This window comes from Pyxicephalus adspersus, chromosome 6 (assembly GCF_032062135.1).
Source record: "Pyxicephalus adspersus chromosome 6, UCB_Pads_2.0, whole genome shotgun sequence".
Taxonomy (NCBI): domain Eukaryota; kingdom Metazoa; phylum Chordata; class Amphibia; order Anura; family Pyxicephalidae; genus Pyxicephalus; species Pyxicephalus adspersus.
Genome location: NC_092863.1, coordinates 35218665 through 35240799, shown reverse-complemented (window position 1 = coordinate 35240799; position 22135 = coordinate 35218665). Strand labels below are relative to the sequence as shown.

The window sequence follows — 22135 nt, the reverse complement described above, 5'->3', positions numbered from 1 at the left end:
ATTTCCATGTGTGTTTCATCTGTTTTTTTTAATAAATTGTTGTTGTGTATATTTTATGTCACTTGAGTGTAATCTGTAACAAACTATACTGTTGCACTCTAATTTCTATACATGTGGCCAAAGTATCGTAGGTCTCAACTATTCCTAATTTGCAGGAACTGTCCCTCTTAGAACCTATCCCTCTGCCCATCTTTCCCCCTCAGAAGACCCTTATTTTTGATATTTCTGATATATAGAATTTTATTCTACAATGTTGAATGAAAAATGTTTTATGATGTTTTATGAAAAAAAGATAACGTAGCAGTACTGCAGCAAGGCACTATGGTTACTTATACATACAATATAGAGAAGACACATAAACATACATGTATAAAAACAGGGTTTCACCTTTCTACTTTAATAGAAGTTTTTTTGCCTTCCCTTTACTCTGGATAAACTATGTCTATAGGGTATTATTTGGGATATGTTTATTTCCCTAGTAGGTGAACTTGATGGACTTATGTCTTTTTTTCAACCTATGTAACTACCACTACATTTTGCATCTGGATGCACTGCTACATGCATTTGACACCTGGAATCTGATAATATATTTGCTTTAAAGCAACATAAAGTAATACGTAAAATGATGAATTTTGTTGGAATTGTTAGATTTTTATGCACAAACCCTGTCACTGATATATGGCTGCACAGCTTTGTGATTCATGTAACTCATGTAATTTTGCAGAAAAATAACAGGCTGCATAAAATACTCAAAACTGTTTTTTTTTTGTATTAAATTGTCAAATTGGTACATTGGTGAGATTTCCCAAAGTATGAATCAGTAAATATAAAGATCAAAACAATTGAAAATAAGTGTTTCTTATAGTGATCAATCAGTTTCTTTGTTTCCAGAGAATTAAAGGTGAAAACTGGTTGGTTACTATGGTCAATGATTCCATTTTGTTCTCTTATAAGGCTTCTTAAAATATTTTGAAATCTGGTATCATCTTTTTTTATAACTTTAAGATATGCAAAGAAAAAAAAAACAAAGAAAACTTTGTGTATAAACCAAAGAAAACTTTTGCATATTTCACAGTGCCTTTGAATTCCCAAAACCTTCAGCCTAGAGAGACTTTCTGTTTATAAAACTGAGTTTGCCGAGAAACGTAACATTATTTTCCAGGCCGAGCATCATAAATGCATCATGAATATTTGGATATTAATATATGGATAATTTAAACTTTTATTGTGGTAATAGGGAACATATTAAACTAATTTCTGTTGTTTGAATGTTAGCCTAAATGACAGCCTTCAAAATGCTTATTCTGCATCCTGGGAGTCCTGCAATAACCCATTACAATTTTTTTAAGTTTGCTGAAAGTAGATTTTTAAATACATCATCTTCTGGAATCTTGCAATTTGCTAATAATTTGTTATAGGCCAGACACTTTAAAGATTCTACGCATCCTTTTCTGGCTTTATTAGTGCTTGCTAGTAACAGAAAAGATAAATGTCTGCTTTGAAAACACTAAAAAAAAGGTAATTAAAAAAATACTTTAGGAAAAAAATATATACAGCTGTATTTTAAGCATATTTAGAAAAATCGTATTAATCATTTCCCTGCAAGATCTGGAAACATCTTACATTGATCTTGTATCCTACATACAATGTACACACCCTATTAAAGGAATAGTGGAATTAGTTGTATTCTCTTTAAAATTTAATAAAAAATTACTTTTACATGCTAGTTATACATGAAGTTACATTTCCTCTTCATGTAAAATGGTGCATGTTTGGTTTACTAGATTTATTGCACTTTATGTATTATAATATTATTTCCTGTAATTATATATTAATGTAAAATAATAAGTCATGTGATTAGTAATCTATTGGATTTTGTTCATTCAAGTTAATTAGTTTTTGAATATTTATGTATAACACAAAGTGATTTTACTAAAAGTAAATTTACAGTAAACAAAATCTTCTCTGACCTACCTCCTTGGACCCAACTTTTTACTACTATCTTGCCACTCAGACAGAACAAAAAATCTAGACTTTCAGTCAGAGGATGCTGGTAAATACATCTTCCATTCTGAATAATTCAGTGTCCAAGAGGTAATAAGAAAGATTACAGACTTGGCTATTCACTTACAAATTTGCTATGCATAAAAAGTAATACTGGAAAATAAGAAGCACTTCATTTAACGAAAATGAACTTGATCATATTAGGAAAAGAAGGTGTATATTTGCAACAGCTATTTAAACATATTGTCAATATATCACTTTTCTTTGTCATATGCTCTGGATACAAACATACTGTACATTTTCTTTTCAGGTTATGGGAAAAAGAAATGACTCACAATTGACTGAATTTATTCTTTTGGGATTGTCTTCAAATCGCCAACCATTGCTTTTTATACTGTTTTTAATCATTTATATTTTTACTTTGATGGGCAATCTGATTATAATTTTGACAATAACTTTGGAAGCTCAGCTTCACTCTCCTATGTATCTTTTCCTAAGAAGCCTATCTCTTACAGAGATATTTTACATATCTGTAACAGTCCCACGTATGCTTAAAGACTTTCTTCTGCTAGCTAAAGGAATATCTTTCATTGGTTGTGCTACCCAGCTTTACTTCTTCTGTTTTCTTGGTACCACAGAGTGCTTTCTGCTTGCATGCATGGCATATGATAGATTTGTAGCTATATGTCACCCTCTTCACTATATGACTGTAATGACCAAAGCTAAGTGTTTAGAATTGTCACTTGGATCATGGCTTTCTGGCATTTTGTTATCAATTATCCAAATTTCATATGTTTTTAGTTTGCCTTTTTGTTCCTCAAACATCATTGACCATGTCTTCTGTGATATTCTTCCAGTGGTAAAGTTAGCTTGTGCCGATACCTTTGCCAATGAAATTGCAATTTTAATGTATGGCTCCTTGGTTATACTTTTACCTTTCCTCCTTATTTTGGTCTCATACATACATATTATTGCCACTATAGTAAAAATACCGTCAGCTATTGGAAGAATGAAGGCATTTTCAACATGTGGGTCACATCTGACATCTGTAACTTTATTCTATGGAACAGCCACAATAGTTTACCTAAAAACAAAGTCTGCTCACACATATGTAGGGACAAAAAGAATAGCTCTTCTTTACATTGTATTTATTCCTATGCTAAATCCTTTAATATACAGTTTACGGAACACAATGATTAAGAATGCCATGAAAAAAATTATTATTAACGCAATAACCTACTTTTCTTCTTTTAAAAGAAGAAACTCTTCAAAGAATAGGACATAATGATTGTAATATGATTTATTGCAGTTCCTAGTGGGGAGATTTCCCCTTGCTTTATGCCGTAGGAAAACCACGACATGGAAGAAAGCAATAAGTGCCTGATTTATTATCCTTCCTGGTGGTATTTCTGAGTATTGCTCAGGGTTTATTGTCAGTACCAAAAGCGGTACCCTCGAGCCACGTTTGGGGTGGCATTGTAAAGGATTTACCTGGTCCTGACGTGACCACAGCAAGTCCACGGCGTCCTCCAGCGATGTTTATAAAAGTGTAGAATTGATTAAGTACTTCTGATCGCCCGGCATCTGACAATTCAGATGGCAATCTCACAATTGCAGTTCTGTCAGTCTACAGTAAGTACAAAATTGAGGGATAAATATATTAGTAGTAGAACGATAAAACAAATTGCTGCTATCTGTGAAGATGCCATGCGAATTCTTTAACATGTCAGGTGTCATTAGCATGTTAGGTCTCCAGTGTATCTTCTCCCATCTTGGAGAGCTTTAATAAATCAGGCCCTAAGTGTCACCAGAATTGGAAGACACACAAAGCAATGGAAACCTATGGAAACCTTTGCATACTGTTAAATATTGTATCTGTTCATTTATTGCCCATCTCCATCATAGATGATAGCATATGTTTTTGACACTGCCACCAAAATAGGAAATGTAAATTTTCCTAAAGTGGACAAAGTGAATTATATAACCTAAAATTGGTCTTTAAAGACCTGGCAGTTGAAACAATTAGTGTGTAGCTTAATTTATTTAATCTCTAACTAACTATGTGTGTCAGTTTGTATAATATAATTATAGACATATATATTCATATACCATACTATATTTAATAGTTCTAGTTGTAAATATCAAACAGCTTATGAAACTAATAATATGTATGATAAATAAATAAAATAATAAATAAATAAATACGTATTTTAACCACCTGGGCGTTACACTGATGTCTAAATTTCTGTACCAAAAGCGTCACAGGTTTTAATGAATTTTTTTTTTTAAATTGTAGACCTGTAACTTACAGAAATATGTTCGAACAGGGTTCTAGTAGATATCATGAATATAAAAAATGTTTGAAACACACAATCATGTAAAAAAAAAAATACTTTTAATAAAATTAAAATACACAAAAATCAGCTTAAACAAGAATACATAAATAAATGAAAAGTACTGAAAATGCGATAATTCGGTATACTGTATAATAATATATTTTTCTAAAACACCTCCCTAGTGTCCAACGTCACATACCTATAGACAAAACCACATAAATATATTTTGTATTATTTTGTATTGGATACAGGACTTCGTATTGAATCCAATACAAAATATTTGAATATTCTGCTACGACCCCCATCGACAGGCGCATGCACGGACATCATCAGGAATCGCCGAGGGACGCGTACGCAAATGCCGGGTATTCTAATTCTTTCCAAACTTCCATGCAAAAAGTGTTACATTTTTTGCATGGAAATTTATTTTGGATTGTAGGCTCTAATTCACCGAATTACCGCATAATTTACCGAAATATGTCCAAAATTTTATAAATTTATTAATAAATTTTTTTTTATAAAACATAAAAAAAACCTTTAAAAAAAAATCTTTAAAAAAAACTAAAAAAAGTTTAAAAAAAAAAAATAGTGTATAATGTAATGTAATGTACAGTAGCTTATATAATATATGTATATTACAATTATATATATATTATATAAGGATTTCTTTGTATTGGACTCAATACAGCTTTTTTGTATTGAGTTCAATACAAAGGAACTCAATACAAAATTTTGAATTTCCCGCCCCGCCTCCCTCCCGCGCCGACGCATGCAGAGACGTCACCGGGAAACCCCGGTGATCGTCACTGCACTCGCCGGCTGAACACAGAAGAGGAAGGACGTGTCCGGAGGAGCGGAGGGAGAAGGTGAGTATTTTTTTTTTTCTGTCCAGTGATCTGTCCCACTGGACAGAACGGAGGGAGAGGAAGCCAGCTGGCTTAGAAGAGAAAGCCGGCCGGCTTTTTCTTCTAAGGAGAGGACACCCGACGCTGGAACATGGACCCGACGCTGGAACACGGACCCGACGCTGGATGAGCACAGCGGGACCAGGTAAGTGAGATTTTATTATAGACGAAAAAGTACGGGGTTATCGAAAGTAGCAAAAATTTTTTGGACGAAAAAGTACGGGGTTAGCGGTTGGGAGGTTAATTCTCCCTGGTTTCTTTCAAATAAACAAGTTGTAATCAATGACCTGTTTCTAGAGGGCAATCATTTCATTAAATAGAGAACTGTAGCTTAAAGTAAATATTAACTTAGAGGCTTCATTGTAGTTGAAGAACTAGAAATTGGTTACGTGTTTTTCTCATAACCTTCCTGAACTGCCCAGACTGCTAAGTTGCACTTGAAACAGTATTTTGTTTATTTTATTTTTTTTTTAGAGACAGTCAAGCTACAGAGTTCGTAATATTTACTGGTAGTCCCTGGGATACATACGAGATAGGGAATGTAGGTTTGTTCTTAAGTTAAATTTGTATGTAAGTTGGAACAGGTACATTATTTTAATAAATGCAATTAGGACAGATGTTTGTCTAAACATATTATTTATTTTCACTTTACTGTGCATGCACAGTGTGCTGTCAGTTATTGTATAAAATCCTCACTGTGAATTAATCACAAACAAAGCAAAAAAATAAAAACTTTATGGAGCCTAAACATTTATTAGCTTCTGGAGCAAGCTTTGCATTGATAAAAGAAACAACTGCAGAGTTTGACTTCATCATTAAAGGGTTACAAAAGGTTGCAGAAGAGCTCAGTCCTTATGATCACCCACAACCTTAGCTGTGTTTAGCAAAAGGTTTCTTCTGCAAGTCATGCAAAACACCCTCCTCCGCCCATTAAGCCTTCGTCCTGCACACGAGCGAGCAGGAAAGCCCTGTTCGTATCTAGGACTCATTTGTATGTCGGTTGTCCTTAACTCGGAGACAACCTGTATTTATGGTGTTTGTGAGGACTGGCTTGGGGTAGAAATGTATGCTTTTGTTAGCAACAATTAATTTGCAAGCATACACATTTTGCTTATTTTAATTGCACTAAGTCAGTTTTTGTATTGTACTACTATTGTCAAATTTTTAGATTGTTTATGGCTGTATTGTTGCCATTTGCATTCTCTACTGTCAGTGTAATCTATTATTTACAAAAAAAAAATTCTGTCCATATCATTTGTTATTTTTGTTATCCACGGCAGTGTTTTTTGACCAGGGTTCTGTGAAACCCTAAGGTTTCTCCAGAGGTTGCCAGCAATGAGCAATTTTTAACTCTCAGGTCATTTGAACTTTTTGTCTCTCTGTAAGTGTGACATTCTTCCAATTGACCACCACACTAATGAACTGTGAGATGTGGATATAGTAATCCCAGCAGGGATTCTCTAAGACCTAATATAACATTTCAGGGGTTCCTCCGAGGTAAAAGGGTCAAGAGTGTCTGATCTGCAAAGTTTATAAAAGTGTGGCATTTATTACATACTTCTGATCCTTGACCTGAAAAACCTACAAAAATAAAGGACTTATATAAGTTTCTTCAGTTTCACTTTTCACTAGAAATGTCTCCCAAAACTCTTGTAATATTTGTTAAAACTTGAACAATAAAACTAAATCTTACTTTTAATTTATCTAACAATGTTATTTTCAACTTCTTGAACTCCAGCTACATTCCCTGAGCTATCAGCCAAAATCTCGTTGGTATTCTTTCTATATATAAACTGGATTCTCCTGGCAGAAGATATTTAATTATAAAAGGGAGAGATTATGAACAAGAATGCTGTTATCTATCATAGTGGTAATTTTAAATGTTTCTTTAGTGAGCATTTTTTCAAAAAACAACATTCTTCTAACCAATGTTGAATATACTGTTTCTATTATGTATTTATTGAAATCTTTGCTAATTCATATATGGAGAAAAAAGTGATTTATAATTAACATGGTTACTGTCCGTTTTAAATTGAAATGATTTCTTTGCACGTTGGCGATGAACATCAATTCTTTTGCCTGATTGTAAAGTCATGATAAACCTTGTAATAATACTGACACAACATATTATAAATGCAACTTTCTGACATGAGCGATTAACCTCTAATGTTTTGCTTAATATGCATGTGATTGCACATTGTCTGCTTCTGGTTGGTATTCTTAAAATGGAAGGCTACAGGGTTAGGGTGCATGTAGCTATTTCTTACCATACATAAACATAAAAATAGACATTGTACTAATTACACCGGGGAACAATTTTGAACACATTTTTTGTTGACTTAAATTTTTAAGCTTATTCACACTTAAATAGGTATGCTGATTCTAAAAGATAGTTATCTTCTATCACGTCAGTTTTTTTCTCTGCCGCTTATAATAATGCAATTACTGCAGCATGGATTTGTATAGGTTATTGATTTACAAGCAAGACAGTGTGGTCAGAGGTTGTGCGCTGCTCGACGTGGTAAATAAGAAAAAAAATTTTTCTACTTACACACATATTTCCTTTCTTTCAGATCATGTCTGGCTCTGCTGTTTCTCATCGTAAGTGGCTAAACAATCCTGATTAATTTTGTTATATCTGTGGCAGTTTCACCATTCCCAGTCATAGAGTGAACATCAGAACATTTGTAGACCAAGCCTATTTGGCATATTTCAAAGTTAAGCTTGGTGATCAAGATAAGTCTTGGGCCCCTCATAAGGTATGCAAACAGTGTGTGTAGGGTTTACAGATGTGAATAAAGATGTAATAAGATGCTATTTGGTCTACCTATGGTTTGGCGAGAGAGGTATGGTACTTTCAAACCAGGGAACTGACATTGGCTTTGTGTATTGCCATAACATACCTGTTTTTTTGGAGGAATTGGGAATTTCATTCTATAACTGAATGGTGACTATTCATCGATAGTCTGTCATTTGCAATCCCTATTTAATGTACAGCGCTGCGTAATATGTTGGCGCTATATAAATCCTGTTTATTATTATTATTAATAATAATAATAATAATAATAATAGCTCAAAGTGGAGCTTAAAGTGTGTCCTCCTTCACAATGGCAAAATATTTGGGTCAGTCCCAATTGGCCATTCAGTTTCTCTTTGTGAAGAATATGCAGACATTGAGTTGTTGCAATATCACCAAGACAATTGGGTCATCTGTGTTGACCTTAAAATGGTATGCTTCTTTCTTGGTCAGCAACTTGGATACACCAACTATCCCTGTTATCTGTGCATGTGGGACAGCAGAGCTTGTGAGAGGGATTGGGTGGAAAACATTGGCCACCAAGATCTGCCCTAAAACCAGGTGATCCAAACATTCTACATGAGCCACTTGTTGATAGAAAGAATATTATATTTCCGCCTCTGCACATAAAACTGGGTCTGATGAAGCAGTTCGTTCCAGCTTTGCCAACTAAAGGAGACTGTTTCAAGTACCTAGTTTTGGCATTTCCTAGACTGTCATTTGAAAAAAATAAAGGCTGATGTGTTTGAAGGTCCACTGATTCAGCAGCTCATCAAAGATGAGCATTTAATCAGGACAATGTCAGAAGTCGAAAAGTATCAGGTATCAGGGTAGATGGGATGTACCTATAATGGCTGACTATTGTTGGAGCATCCAATGGGATTGTCCTAGCACTGAACACTCCAGGAAAGCTATAAGCATAAATTTTTATGTTTTACCGGCTCACCCGATTCATTTTCAAATTTTTACTGTAAAAAAATGTCATAGAGTAAAAATAAATCCTTCGTATGAACAAAAGAAATTTAAATAAACAGTACATTTAAGTTATTATTTCATTATTTTTTCATTGTTGGAAAAATGTGTATGTATTTTTACAAAAATGGAGGGTACCCTGTATCGTAAAAACTGGGATCATTTCTGGATTCACCACCCAAAAATTATTAAAAAACAAGTGTAAGATCTAACTCAACAAAAAATGCATTCCCCAGCATTTTATTAGAAAGACTTTTTTTTGCTGCTTCAACACAACTTGCTTAACCTCCCTAGCGGTAACCCAGAGCGTGACTCGGGGTAGAAAAAAGTTGCTAAAAGTGGTAACCCCCAGTCACACTCGGGGTTGAAACACCTATGGAAGGTTAGTAAATTGAGCGTTTACCTGGGGTCCCGCGCTGTTCAGCGCCGCGATCTCTGTCTTCTTTCTTCTTCCTGCTTCTGCATCCGATGAGTCACCGGGGGAGTTCCCGGTGAAGTCAGTGCGTGTGTACGTCCCGGCCAGGTGGGGCGGGAAATTCAAAATCCATTTGTATTGCATTCAATACAAAATAACTATTGAATGCAATACATTGGATTATTATGTGCAAAAGCAGTACATTGTTTTCAAGAACATTTATTTTACAGTATATATAATAGTATGAGTATATTTTTTTTAAATATATGGATTTTTTTAATTTATTCAATTTATTGTTTTTACATTTGTGTTTCAAACTTTATTATACTCATACTATTATATTATACTGTAAATCAAATTTTCATGAAAAACAATGTACCGCTTTTAGACATATAAAACCGGAAAGAAATGAACCGCTAGGGAGGTTAAATATCAAATCACAAGGAAACTGTGGGAATAGCAGTGAGCCCTTTGCCATTTTATTACTTATATTCATACGTTTAAGTATGTGTATATATATAAAAAAATCTAAAATAATCGTTAAAAAATATTTTCGGTTAGTGTACATGAAGTTTAGTTACTAAATAGTGTAAAGAGTAAAATCTAAGAAGATCAATTCATCTTTTACTGTAAGGCTACATTTGTAATCACAGTAATAATGATATTATATATACATATATATATATATATATATATATATATATATATATATATATATATTAATAGGTTTGCTGGGTTTACCTCCCTAGCGGTAACCCCGAGTCACATTCAGGGTAGGTAAACCTTTGAGAAGTAATAGTAAATACAGCCTAACCTGATCCACCGGCATCCTGCGTCGTCCATCGCGGTGATACCTGTCTTCTTCCTCCAACGTCTTCTGCACACGATGAGTCACCTGGGAGTTCCCAGTGAAGTTGGTGCGTGTGTACGTTGCCGCTGTTGCATTCAACACAAAATAACTGTATTGAATGCAACACAATGGATTTATATGTGTAAAAGCAGTACATTGTTTTCTTGAACATTTATTTTATAATATAATATAATACTATGAGTATATTATTTATTTTTTTAAACACATTTTAAAAAATTTAAAAAATAATAATATATATATATATATATATATATATATATCTTTTATTTAATTTATTTAATTTATACTTATTACATGATTTTGTGTTTCAAACTTTATTATACTCATACTATTATATTATACTGTAAAAAAAATTTTTAATGAAAAACAATGTACCGCTTTTAGACATATAAATCTAGAAAGAAATGTACCGCTAGGGAGGTTAAATAATGGCTTTTTTATATGTGTCAGGAGTTGAGCTTTAAAACATAATAAAATAAATGTATTTTCTTATTATATTCCTATCAAACACAATTTCTTTTTCATAGTTTTTGCATTATGGGTGAAGGAAATGAAACACAGCTAAATGAATTCATTCTTTTGGGATTGTCATCACATCGCCAACCATTGCTTTTCGGAATATTTCTGCTAATTTACCTTTTAACTTTGATTGGCAATACAATGGTCATTGTGACAGTGGCTATCGATGCTCAGCTTCACTCTCCTATGTATTTTTTCCTGAAGAATTTATCTCTTACTGAAATTTTCTACATATCAGTGACAGTCCCTCGAATGCTCAGAGACTTCTTAAATTTAAATAAAACAATATCTTTTTGGGGTTGTGCTGCCCAGCTTTACTTTTTCTGTTTTCTTGGTACCACAGAGTGCTTTCTGCTTGCAGTTATGGCATATGATCGATATGTGGCAATTTGTCATCCTCTTCATTACATGACCATAATGACCAAAGCTAGATGTTTAGAGTTTTCACTCAGCTCATGGTTTTCTGGGATTATATTGTCATTTATCCAGATTTCCTATGTTTTTAGCCTTCCTTTTTGTGCCTCAAATATCATTGACCATTTTTTCTGTGATATTCTTCCAGTGGTGAAACTAGCATGTGGTGAGACTTTTGCAAATGAGATAGCAATTTTAATATACAGCTCGCTAGTCATACCTCTGCCATTCCTGCTCATTTTGGTGTCCTATATACATATTATTATGTCTATATTAAGAATGCCTTCAGGTGTCGGAAGAAAGAAAGTATTTTCAACATGTGGGTCTCACCTAACATCTGTAACTTTATTTTATGGTACTGCTACAATAACTTATCTCAAGACGAAATCTACCAAAACATATGGAGGTTCCAAAATGATTTCACTTCTCTATATTGTATTTATTCCAATGCTCAATCCTCTAATATATAGCTTAAGAAATTCTATAATTAAAAGTGCCATGAAAAGACTAATAAAATATAAAAAGGGTTCATAAAGTGATTTATACCTATATATGTATACCCATATTTTCTAAATATTTTAAAGGAAACTAAACCAATGAAGGGGTTGTGCTAAAGTATCTCTAAATGTTGAAAAGGTACATAAAACACTACCCAGTGACTTACATTTCAAATAATACTTGACATGTTAATGTAATGTAAAATTCATGTTTAATTCTTTTGAATTTTGCAGCTTTCATGAAAAGAATGTTCTTTAGTGAATGTTAATGTTCCTAAATGTTTTATTATGCAGTGACAGTGTCAGTGTGTTCTATTGCATTTTTGTCTCCTTGCTACATGGGCTTACAATGAAGATATCAGGCATGTCCCCCCTTTGCTACAACCAGTGAATTTTTTTGTAAAAATGACATATTTTCCTCACAAAACTTTCAGTAAAATGTATTGAAATCAATGGGAAGGTGAAATTGTTGGGAATTTTACTTTTATTATAAAAGGCTGTTGCAGAAGCATATTTCATCAATTGGTAGTCTTTGAAGTTTTATTTTATAAGCATGTGTATGGGGGGGGGGGGGGGTCAAATTTAAGTGTAGAAATGAGCGTTAATATCAGTATAAATCGCTGTAATTTTTTAAAAATTCAGAACAATCTCAAGATCACAACTCCAGGCCCTTATGGTTTTGTCTAATAGGGAATGGTAGCATACACTGATAATGATGTGTTTGAGATGTGGTTGGGGGGTGGTAATAGATATGGCGGGGGGAAGGGCATGATTGAGACTAGGGGGGCATGGGAGTCCACCCAATGTAACTTTGCCCTGGGCCCCCAAACATTCTAATACAGCTCAGCCTAACAAAAAATAAATACCAGACCTTTATCCAATTTTTCACATACAAACTTTGAACAAGTTCAAGTTTATTTTACTATTATTTTTAATTTTTAAGAAAAAACACACAATGCCTATTACCCATTGTTTAAATACTTCAATTTAAAACATTCAGTGACATCAATCATGACAAGCTCTGTTGTATATATGACAAAATTAACAGCCAGCACTATGTAGTTTAATGTATGTAACTGTATTTTTTACCCATACTGCAGAATATATCCTTTCTTATAACATTTTTAGCATTGAGCCTTTTAAATATTCAGCCAAGATTACGGAGCCCTTTCCACACCTACTACAAGATATTATTTTCTATTTAATCACCTGTTCTAGGTTAGGAATTCACTATGTACTTCTGTAGCTGCTCTGTCTGCCACATCAGATGATGTCTACTAATTTTCTCAAGCTTTCTGTATTTTCTGAGGTAGACCATCTGGTTAACAATATATTGTTATGAAGTAATTTAATACAGGATTCTGATTAAAGCAGGAAACATAATATTGCCTAAGTATATAAAAAGGCTGTGGATTTATATGCCAGTGACTAGGATGTGCATTTCATGTAAAATTAGATTGTGGCATCATTAGGAGTGAATTTGGTGCAGTTTTATTTTCTAGATTTATTTAATAAGATAGAATTTGTATTCCTGCTGTACTCATCTTTCCACAAAACACAGGGGATGTTAATTGTTTGCTCATTGCTCATCAACATACAGTACTTTTTGAATAAGGGACCATTCACACACGTTGCAGCTTATGATATAATACATGAAAAGTAAGTGTGAATTGGTTCATATATTTTTTGCTAAAAAACATGCTAAACTGCAGCACATAGATTTAAATCACCCAAACAGGAAAATTCGATTACTACTTGGAATACATTTTCATTTCTGTGTATTTTACTAAAAGGTGCAAAGTTATATTGTGTTATAAAGTATGTGGAAAAAAAATCTATCAATTGGGTGCTATATTACCGATGCCAACATCTTCAACTACTCTTCTTCCAGGTTCAGGTCTTTGGCCATCTTGATAGGTCAGGCTTGAATGACATATGTATAAAACTGTAAATTCCTAGCACTCAGCTATACCAGGATCGTACACTGAGCTGAGCTTCAACAGAAGATTTTGAAAGAGCAGGTAAATTTGATTTTTTGTAGAGAGGACATAGCTAAAGAAGTAACAATGTACAAGGGGCCTGTAATGGCCACCTAATGCATAATGAAAACCCCTCTTAGATGACTGTAAATGGGTAATGTTCCTGATCCAACTGAAATGTAACAACTGTTAGCATGTCCCATGGGTCCATTAAGAAAATTAAAAACATGAAACTGCTGATCACAAGGAAACTGTTGGCAGCGGAAACAGTGAAAAGTAGTGTGCTATGTTGACACAGTTTATGCTGGCAATATACCAGTTGGTAGATGACCACAAGAATAATCTATATATCCCAGATATTGATTATTTACCTGGTGATCACCATACACCTATCAACTAGTTACATTTTTCCCTGGTTGATTCAGCTCCTGCCCATTTATAGTGGAGAGAGCTCCTCCTCCTGAGTTACATTATTTGTGGTATGAGTGGGAAAAAATCAGGCATTCCTAATCAATGTTTAATGGATATATTGTTAAAATATTGATTAGTAATGCTCTATGTTCTGTTAGATTTAATTATTTATTATCAAATCTAATGCCTAATCGATTCGAAAAATCAGCCAGTGAATGGCCAGCTTTAGGGAAGCCTTGAATTCTACATATGATCCAATATGGCCAGATGCCAACTGGCAATAGTGGAGAAAGCTCAGAAGGAAAAAAGCAGCAGATTTGCTTCTAGAGGTCTTTTTAACCTTAAGAAAAGCTAGGCATTATACTTCTGGTGAGCAGCTGGAGGATGCTGTTGTCCTTTGTAACATATGTGTTGCTGATAAAACTGTCTGTAAAACAAGGATTTTTGATTCTAAAATTAATCAGTGTTGCTATGCATAAAAGATACATTGAAAAAAAAATTGAACTCCACAGTCAAATGTATACAGGAAGAATACAAAAGGTGTGAATAATCAAACCCTGGACTAGATCCAGGATTGAAAATATTTGTCAAATAATAGAAAATGATTTTAGGAAATCCATTGCAGGTTGCCTAGATTTACCCATGATAGTCTATCTTCTCCAGTCTCAGAGAGCTTTGATAAATCAGGCTCAATTTATTTGACAATCTCTGTAAAGATTTCCCTGTTCCATCCTCCACATACCATTTTAATATATCCACCAAACCTGCAATTTGAATAACAAAGCAATATTAGAAAAAGCCTCTCTGAAGCATCCTCCCTGTAGGTACTGACAGCAGTCAGGAACCACTGTACATACACTAGATCCTCACATCTTAAGGTTCTGAGGCTGAGACTATCAAGAAAGCTTAAACTTGAGAGACTATAAAATCTTTCTTTTTTGTGTTATTCTGAAATAACCCCACTAGGGTAGATCTTTGTTTGTAAGTTGTAAATGCACCATGGTGAGGACTCACTCTGAATCCTTAAATCTATTTATTATATATATATATATATATATATATATATATATATATATATATGTAGATAGATAGATAGATAGATAGATAGATAGATAGATAGATAGATTCAATGTTAACATACACTTCCTATTTATTTAATAAACAATACCTTTAGTAATTGATTTTCTTAATGCTTCTTGTACTTCTCTATTCCTTAGGCAGTAAATGATTGGATTTATCAAGGGGGTCAAAACTGAATACAGAATGGTTACCAATTTATTCCTATCAAATGGATTAGCCTTTTTTGGTCTTGCATAAATAAACAAGGTAGTTGTGTAAAATATTATGACAATGGTAAGATGAGAAGCACATGTGGAGAAAGCCTTCTGACGTCCTACATTGTTTGGTATTCTTAGCACTGTCCAAAGAATACAAACATATATAAAAATGATCACTATCAGAGGAATCATAATGATCACCATAGCTAAAATGAAATCCATCAGCTCAGTAAAAGACATGTCCACACAAGCTAAATTCAATACTGGAGAAATGTCACAGAAGAAATGGTTGATCACATTTGGACCGCAGAAATGAAGCCTAAAAATAAGAGTTGCTTTAACAAGTGCAACTGAAAAGCCCAGCACCCAAGACCCAACAGCCAACTGAATGCAAAATGTGTGGTTCATGATAACTGTATAGCGTAGGGGTAAACATATAGCAACACATCTATCAAAGGCCATGACTGCTAATAGAACACATTCAGTGCAGGCTAAAGATATAAATATATACAGTTGTGTCATACAACCTATAAAAGAGATTTTTTTATTTTGTGTAAGGAAGTTGTTTAGTAGATTGGGAACAGTAACTGTGACATACCATATTTCCAAGAAAGATAAACTACACATAAGGTAGTACATTGGTTTGTGGAGCTTAATGTTAAACTTCACTGTTAGAATAACAATAACATTTTCTGCTATAGTTAAAATATAAATTATAAGGAACACTGTAAACAGTACAGGCTGAAGCTTTGGATGAGTTGGAAATCCAATGAGCATGAAAACTGTTATATTATTACCACGAATCATTTCCATTTTTTGATCACATAGACACTACACAGAACCTGGGATAAAGAAAAAAGTAAAAAAACAGATCAATGTCACAGAATGTAAAAGCACATACTTTTTATAAATGTTAGTGTTAGTGTGATTCCAAACTGTCACCTTCTGTAGCATTTATAACTGATTAAAACTCTCTAAAAATGCTAAAAGGATATCATTAGGGATAACTGAATCTGCCTTGGTTTGGATCATAAACAGCTCATAACTTGCAAATGTTGTGGCAAACCTCTTTGAAGACTATGGGGCGAGAATCTTTTAAATTACGAAGGAGTGCTGAGAAGTTCCTGTCTTTGCCCCCTTCCAGGTGAAATACAAAAATGAGTATGGGGGCATATGACAACCTAATATCTTAGTATGTAACTGTGCAAATATCAGGTCTTTGTGATTCTTAAAACTTTTTTTCTTTCAGTGAGAAGCTGTGATAGGAGAGGCACATGCAAGTTTCACGTCGTTGGAGTTACGGGCCGTCATGAAGTTTTTGTTTCTCCAGGGAAAGTCAGCAAAAGACATTCACACTGAGATGTCACAAACACTGGGGGAGAAGTGTCCTTCCTATAGCACTGTCAAAACCTGGATATCTTGTTTCAAGACTGGGCATTTCACTATTGAAGATGAGCCCCGCAGTGGGCGCCCCCCAACCTCAACTGACCCGGCAACCTGCGATGCTGTCCATGAGCTGATTATTGAGGACCGGCGCATATCTGCAAAAAAGATAGCCCAGATACTTGACATCTCACAGAAGCGTGTTGGGTTTTGTTACCACCACTATCCAAGACATGCCCAAGCTTTCAGCCAAGTGGGTGCCGAAATTTTTAAATAGTGATCAGAAGAAGGAACGAGTTGAAACATTCAAAGCCGTTTTGGCCCATTTTGAAGCTGCACAGGACTTTTTGGCTAGGTTAATGATTGAAGATGAAACCTTGCTCCACATCTATGATCCTGAAACCAAGGAACAGTCAAAGGGATGGCGCCACAGCAGGTCCCCACAGCCGAAGAAGTTCTGAACCCAGAAATCGGCCAAAAAAGTAATGGCCTCCGTTTTCTGTGACAAAGACGGTATTCTGTTGGTGGACTACCTACCTCAGGGCTCTAGTATCACCGGACAGTACTATACAAACCTCCTGGAACAGCTGAAGGACACAATTAAGAAGAAACGCCGCAGAAAGTTGACCAAAGGGATCCTTTTTTTGCAGGACAATGCATCTGTGCACACGTTCAATGTTGTGGCTGCCAAATTAAACACCCTGAGTTATATGGGTATAGTGATATGGCCCCTTCAGACTATTATCTGTTCCCGAATTTGAAGAAACACCTGAAGGGGCAACGTTTTGAGGACATTTCTGACGTCAAAGATGCTGCTGAGAGCTGGTTTGTGGCCCAACCAAAGGACTTTTATTTGAACGGTCTAGAAAAGCTGAACTACGCTGTACCAAGTGCATCAGTATAAGCAGGGAATATGTTAGATAAATAAATGTGTACTATTGTAGCAAAGGCATAGGAAGCCCGACATTGTATTGGTTGAATTGTTACATTTAAATAAATATATAGTTAAAAAAAACTAACTCTGCCTAGACAGATTTGTCAGCTCTACTTATCATCATCAAACCACCCTAGGGCAAAGGATATACACTCCAGTTTAGTTAATATTTGCTGTGTCAATCCTGCATTGTTTTCAAACTGTGAAATTCAAGGAGTTGCTGTAAAACTAGGGTAGCAGAGCCTCACCTGAACCTCACCACTAATGAAGATGCATATTTTATAGTGATACAGATAAAGGAAATAGATCTATACAGTTGTTTTAATTGGCATTGCATGCCAACCCATATTGTCTAAATGTTTTGTATATAGTGTTTACTATTAAACTTGTAGTGCTTAACAGTCTCTCCTCTCCTCACATGTAGGTTTGCAACTGCTTCTTACAAAATTTAGAAATAGAAGCCTGCAATAGTTTCTTGTAAGTTTTTTTTTACCAGTTTTTAGTGTTTTTACAGTATGTTTAGGCAACTTTCTTATGCTATGGCAATGGTGAAAGAGATCTTTAAGTAGTACTGAAGGTATAAACTTTGTGAGCTTGATCAGTATGCTGTTACAAGTAAATTGAGAGATCTTGGGTTGTGGGTATATTAAAAGTATTGGGCTGCAGGCACAAATATAAGCAGACCTCTGTCTTTACCTCTCTGTCAACATAGTTAAAAGTCAATAATTAAATTGTAACTCTCCTGCTCTACGTTTACCTTTAAGCAGTATTCTGCCTCCCACATTAAAACTGTAAGAAAATGTTTTATCCCATCTATAGGTGTTTTAGGCTTTGATCATTCAAATTCACTACAAAAAAAAAAACTCAACTTACCTAACATAAATAGTTGGTGAAAACCTTTGTGAAAAGGAAGAAGCTATTCAGCCTGTTATTTTAAAATCTCTTTAGGGCATGATTTAGTGAACATATCATAACAATTTTTAATATACACTTTACAAAAATGCCTTGTTTCTTGAATGTGAAGAGCCTGATATATTAGTAACGTATATAGGCTTCATATAGGTTTGATGCCCTTAAAACATTCATGATGTTGTACTCACATCAAATGAAAATTTAGCAAAAAAAGTTTAGTGGCAATTTTATGGTTTGCCTGCAGAGTAGATACATTTTAGCATCAGTGCAATCCACAAACAAAACTTATTATTCTTTTTTTATTAATTTGCAACTTCTTTATGAACAAAACTCTTTGCAAATAACACATTATTTTATTTTTATAAACCCACAAAACATGAAATTCATCATCATTTCTTTTTTCATAAAATAAGACACTGCAAGAATACTCACAATTGCAGTTCTGTCAGTCTACAGTATATACAAAATTGAGGAAAAAATATATTAGAAGAACAACAATAAAACACATTGCTGCTATTTGTGAAGATGCCATGTGTATTCTTTAGCATGTCAGGTCTCTTTTGAGATGTAAAATCTGCAGACTGATAAGAAACCTTTGCTGTTGATTCTTTTTTTTATAAACATAGCATTTTATCAAGAGAGAACAAATTTCTTGAGATTTCCTTCTCATCACATGGGATATCACTGTGTATTAACTTTAAAGTTGCCAGATAAAAACTTCAATGTTTGAATTCTCCTCTTTTTAGTTAGAGTGTATTTTGGGGAAAAATATGAAGTATTTATCTGCAATACAAACATATTGCCCCATTTCTCGTTAAACAGTTTTTAAATAACTTTAAAGTTGCCAGATAAAAACTTTAGTTTTTTACTTTCTCCCTTTTTTTTTATGCCAGGGGGAAAATGAAGTATATGTCTGCAATACAGGTCTACATGTCTCTTTAAACAGACACCAAGCAGTGAAAAATACTTGTTGATCCTGCAAGACTTTCATAGAAATCCAAGTATTTTTTTGAATCCTTCCTAATGTCTCTGCTGCGGATTAAAGAGCAATTTACCAATATGCCAGGAAATGAAAAAGAAATTTAGAGGTAATCTGTGGACCAGCAAAGAGAACTGAGCATACAGGTAGTAAGGACTTGGTATTTTAAACAGCAATATTAAACAGGTATTTTTACCATTATGCAACTGACTTTACAAGAAACAGATTGAATATGAATAGCATTTACAGCTTTATCAAATTTGATTAGACTTTTATAAATGTCTTAAAATGGGTTATGACACCAATATATAAATATAACTGATCAAAGCCCTATATGTACTATAACATATTTTCTTAAATCAGGTCACGTGATCCTGCTTGTCCAGTTCCTATGTTAAAAATATCCAAGTCACAATGCAGTTTTTTATGTTCAAAGTTTTGTTTATTTTGGGGAAAAAATCATAAATGGTTCATTTAACCAATTTTTGAAATCTAAGGGAGTATGGGGCAAAATCCATTTTCTGATCTGTTCACCTCTAATTCTACATACAAAACAGCTAAAACATGCCTCCAATCAAGGATTGGTTCATTTTTTTTTTGAGCCGCACTCCACATTAGTGGTAGATAGCATAGTTGGTTTGGAAGCAACTTGCCATAATGGAAACTCAGACACGACACAAGGTCAAGATAACAACTAGATGGAATCCTTTGACAATTCAGGCCAAATGTCCACTTTCTTGGCCCAGTAATCCATAGGGTGCTGAGTTAAGTAAACAGGCACTTCAAGACATGCCAGATACAATTCAACCATTCTGACTACCTTATTTTCTAACTCACCACCCTCATGCTACCAGTATAGCTGCAATTAGTTGGCTATCATGTCCAAAAGGCTGTAGTTGGGTATATTTGGACTGTTGCTGCTGAATCTGGGTTGGCTGGCTAAGCCAAAGGGGGCTGATGACTTATGTACCAATGGAGAATGGAGAGATGCCTGCTGATACATTGAGGCACTAGTATAGCCCTTACAAAAAATATTCTGTGGCTGCACAATGTTTATTCATAATAGTGCAGCTTTGTTTCCCTTACAAAAGGCTTGAAAAAAAAATCCCCAAATCTGCTGTCATAATGAGGGTCTAAGAGTGTGGCTATCCAGTAACATATCAATGAGAAAACAAGCCAAGGTGAGGTTGGTAATCTACTTGCTCTGCCTGCCACTGTAGGTCTTTATCATCAAAGAAACTTCATAGATGTCTGCTAGATCTTCTCCTTATGTTGGCTTCCTCTCTCCACAAGGTGTAGTGGATGCTTCTTATAATAGTTTCACTTCCCACTAACACTTCCACTGTTGCAAGGCAAAAAATGATCCTTCATCCTGCTTTATCAAATTCATCATGAAAATGAGCTGGTTTACATATTTGTTACCACTGGAAAATTTCACAGCCTCTTTTTCTAAGCTTGCACAGCATATGTAATAAATCCCACTTAGTGGGTAGGTCAAAAATAATTTTGTTGAATGGTATACCATTCTGTCACTGCAAAGTCAAAAGTTCATTTTTTGCACTTCATGATTTGCTAAATTAGGTACAGACCTTTCTAGCTGTGGCCGGGACTTTTTTAATGCAAGGGTGGTTCTTCAGAAATGTTTTTACCACCATATTCGGAGCAGTGCAGTCACAATATCTTTACCATTCTTAGCTACCACATTGCTTATTTGGAGGTAGCAGGGAAAAAGCTGGTTCACAATTTGTTTTTACGTAGAAGAAAGCAACTCTCATGCACATGAACTAGTTGGACGATTGAATGGCTTTCGAGTTTACACATGCCTATTGAGGAATGGAACATCTTTGCCACGATGCTGTCAGTGGAGAGTGGTAGTTTTGTAAAAAAAAAAGTAAAAGAACAATTAAAAGAGAAGCCAGCCATAGAGCTAACTCTCCTGACCACCCTACTGGGTAATCCCACTGTGTGTGGACAGGTCAGTGCTGCACAAGAAATTCACCCACTGGGCCATGAAGGACATGTACTTTCCTTGCCAGTAGCACTGCTTCAGGTGTAGACTTTGTTACGGAGTTTGAAAAAAAAATGGAAGCTTGATATCTTGGTATGCAGTTTGGTTTAGCACACTTCACAAAGTTTTTTGAAGGATCTGGCTTCTCTATGCTTGTAGGACAGAGGCTGTACCACAGGCACTCTGGGTTTGGGATGCTGAGTGTTCAGTTGGCATGTCATATATCATATTTTGTTGTTGACATGAGGTTGTATTTACCTGTGAAGGATTGGATGATTTTCTTTCCCTTAAGTTCCAAAACACAAAATGTTTGAAATGAAATGTCTTGTACTTTATTTTTCTTCTGACTGTATATTGTAATTAGTATGTGCAGAGGGTTGCATTGAGTTGCCATCTTCTTTAGGGATTCCTGTACTATATTATAGTAAAAAAAAAAACTTTTTTCACTCTCTAAGTTCTAATGCCTGCTATTCCAACTCTTTGGTGCTTTATACAGCCATGGCCCAGTGATGAGCACACACA

At 34.6% G+C, this 22135-nt stretch overlaps 3 protein-coding genes across 3 annotated transcripts; 2 read left to right on the top strand and 1 right to left on the bottom strand.

The window, feature by feature from the left end:
- Positions 1 to 438: 438 nt before the first annotated feature.
- Positions 439 to 3289, top strand: LOC140332706 (olfactory receptor 10A7-like). The gene is made up of 2 exons (XM_072413899.1): positions 439 to 449; positions 2329 to 3289. The coding sequence occupies exons 1-2, from the start codon at positions 439 to 441 to the stop codon at positions 3287 to 3289; spliced, it is 972 nt and encodes a 323-aa protein (XP_072270000.1).
- Positions 3290 to 10837: 7548 nt separating this feature from the next.
- On the top strand, positions 10838 to 11767 carry LOC140332705 (olfactory receptor 10A7-like). Its single transcript, XM_072413898.1, has one exon. It carries the CDS (start codon positions 10838 to 10840, stop codon positions 11765 to 11767), a length of 930 nt encoding a protein of 309 aa, XP_072269999.1.
- A 3507-nt stretch (positions 11768 to 15274) lies between these two features.
- LOC140332704 (olfactory receptor 6B1-like) lies at positions 15275 to 16210 on the bottom strand. The gene has a single exon (XM_072413897.1). The coding sequence runs from the start codon at positions 16208 to 16210 to the stop codon at positions 15275 to 15277; it is 936 nt and encodes a 311-aa protein (XP_072269998.1).
- Between the last annotated feature and the right edge of the window lie 5925 nt (positions 16211 to 22135).

Coding starts and splice junctions, on each gene's coding strand:
- LOC140332705 (XM_072413898.1), top strand. CDS start 10,838: ATGGGTGAAGGAAATGAAACACAGCTAAATGAATTCATTCTTTTGGGA.
- LOC140332704 (XM_072413897.1), bottom strand. CDS start 16,210: ATGGAAATGATTCGTGGTAATAATATAACAGTTTTCATGCTCATTGGA.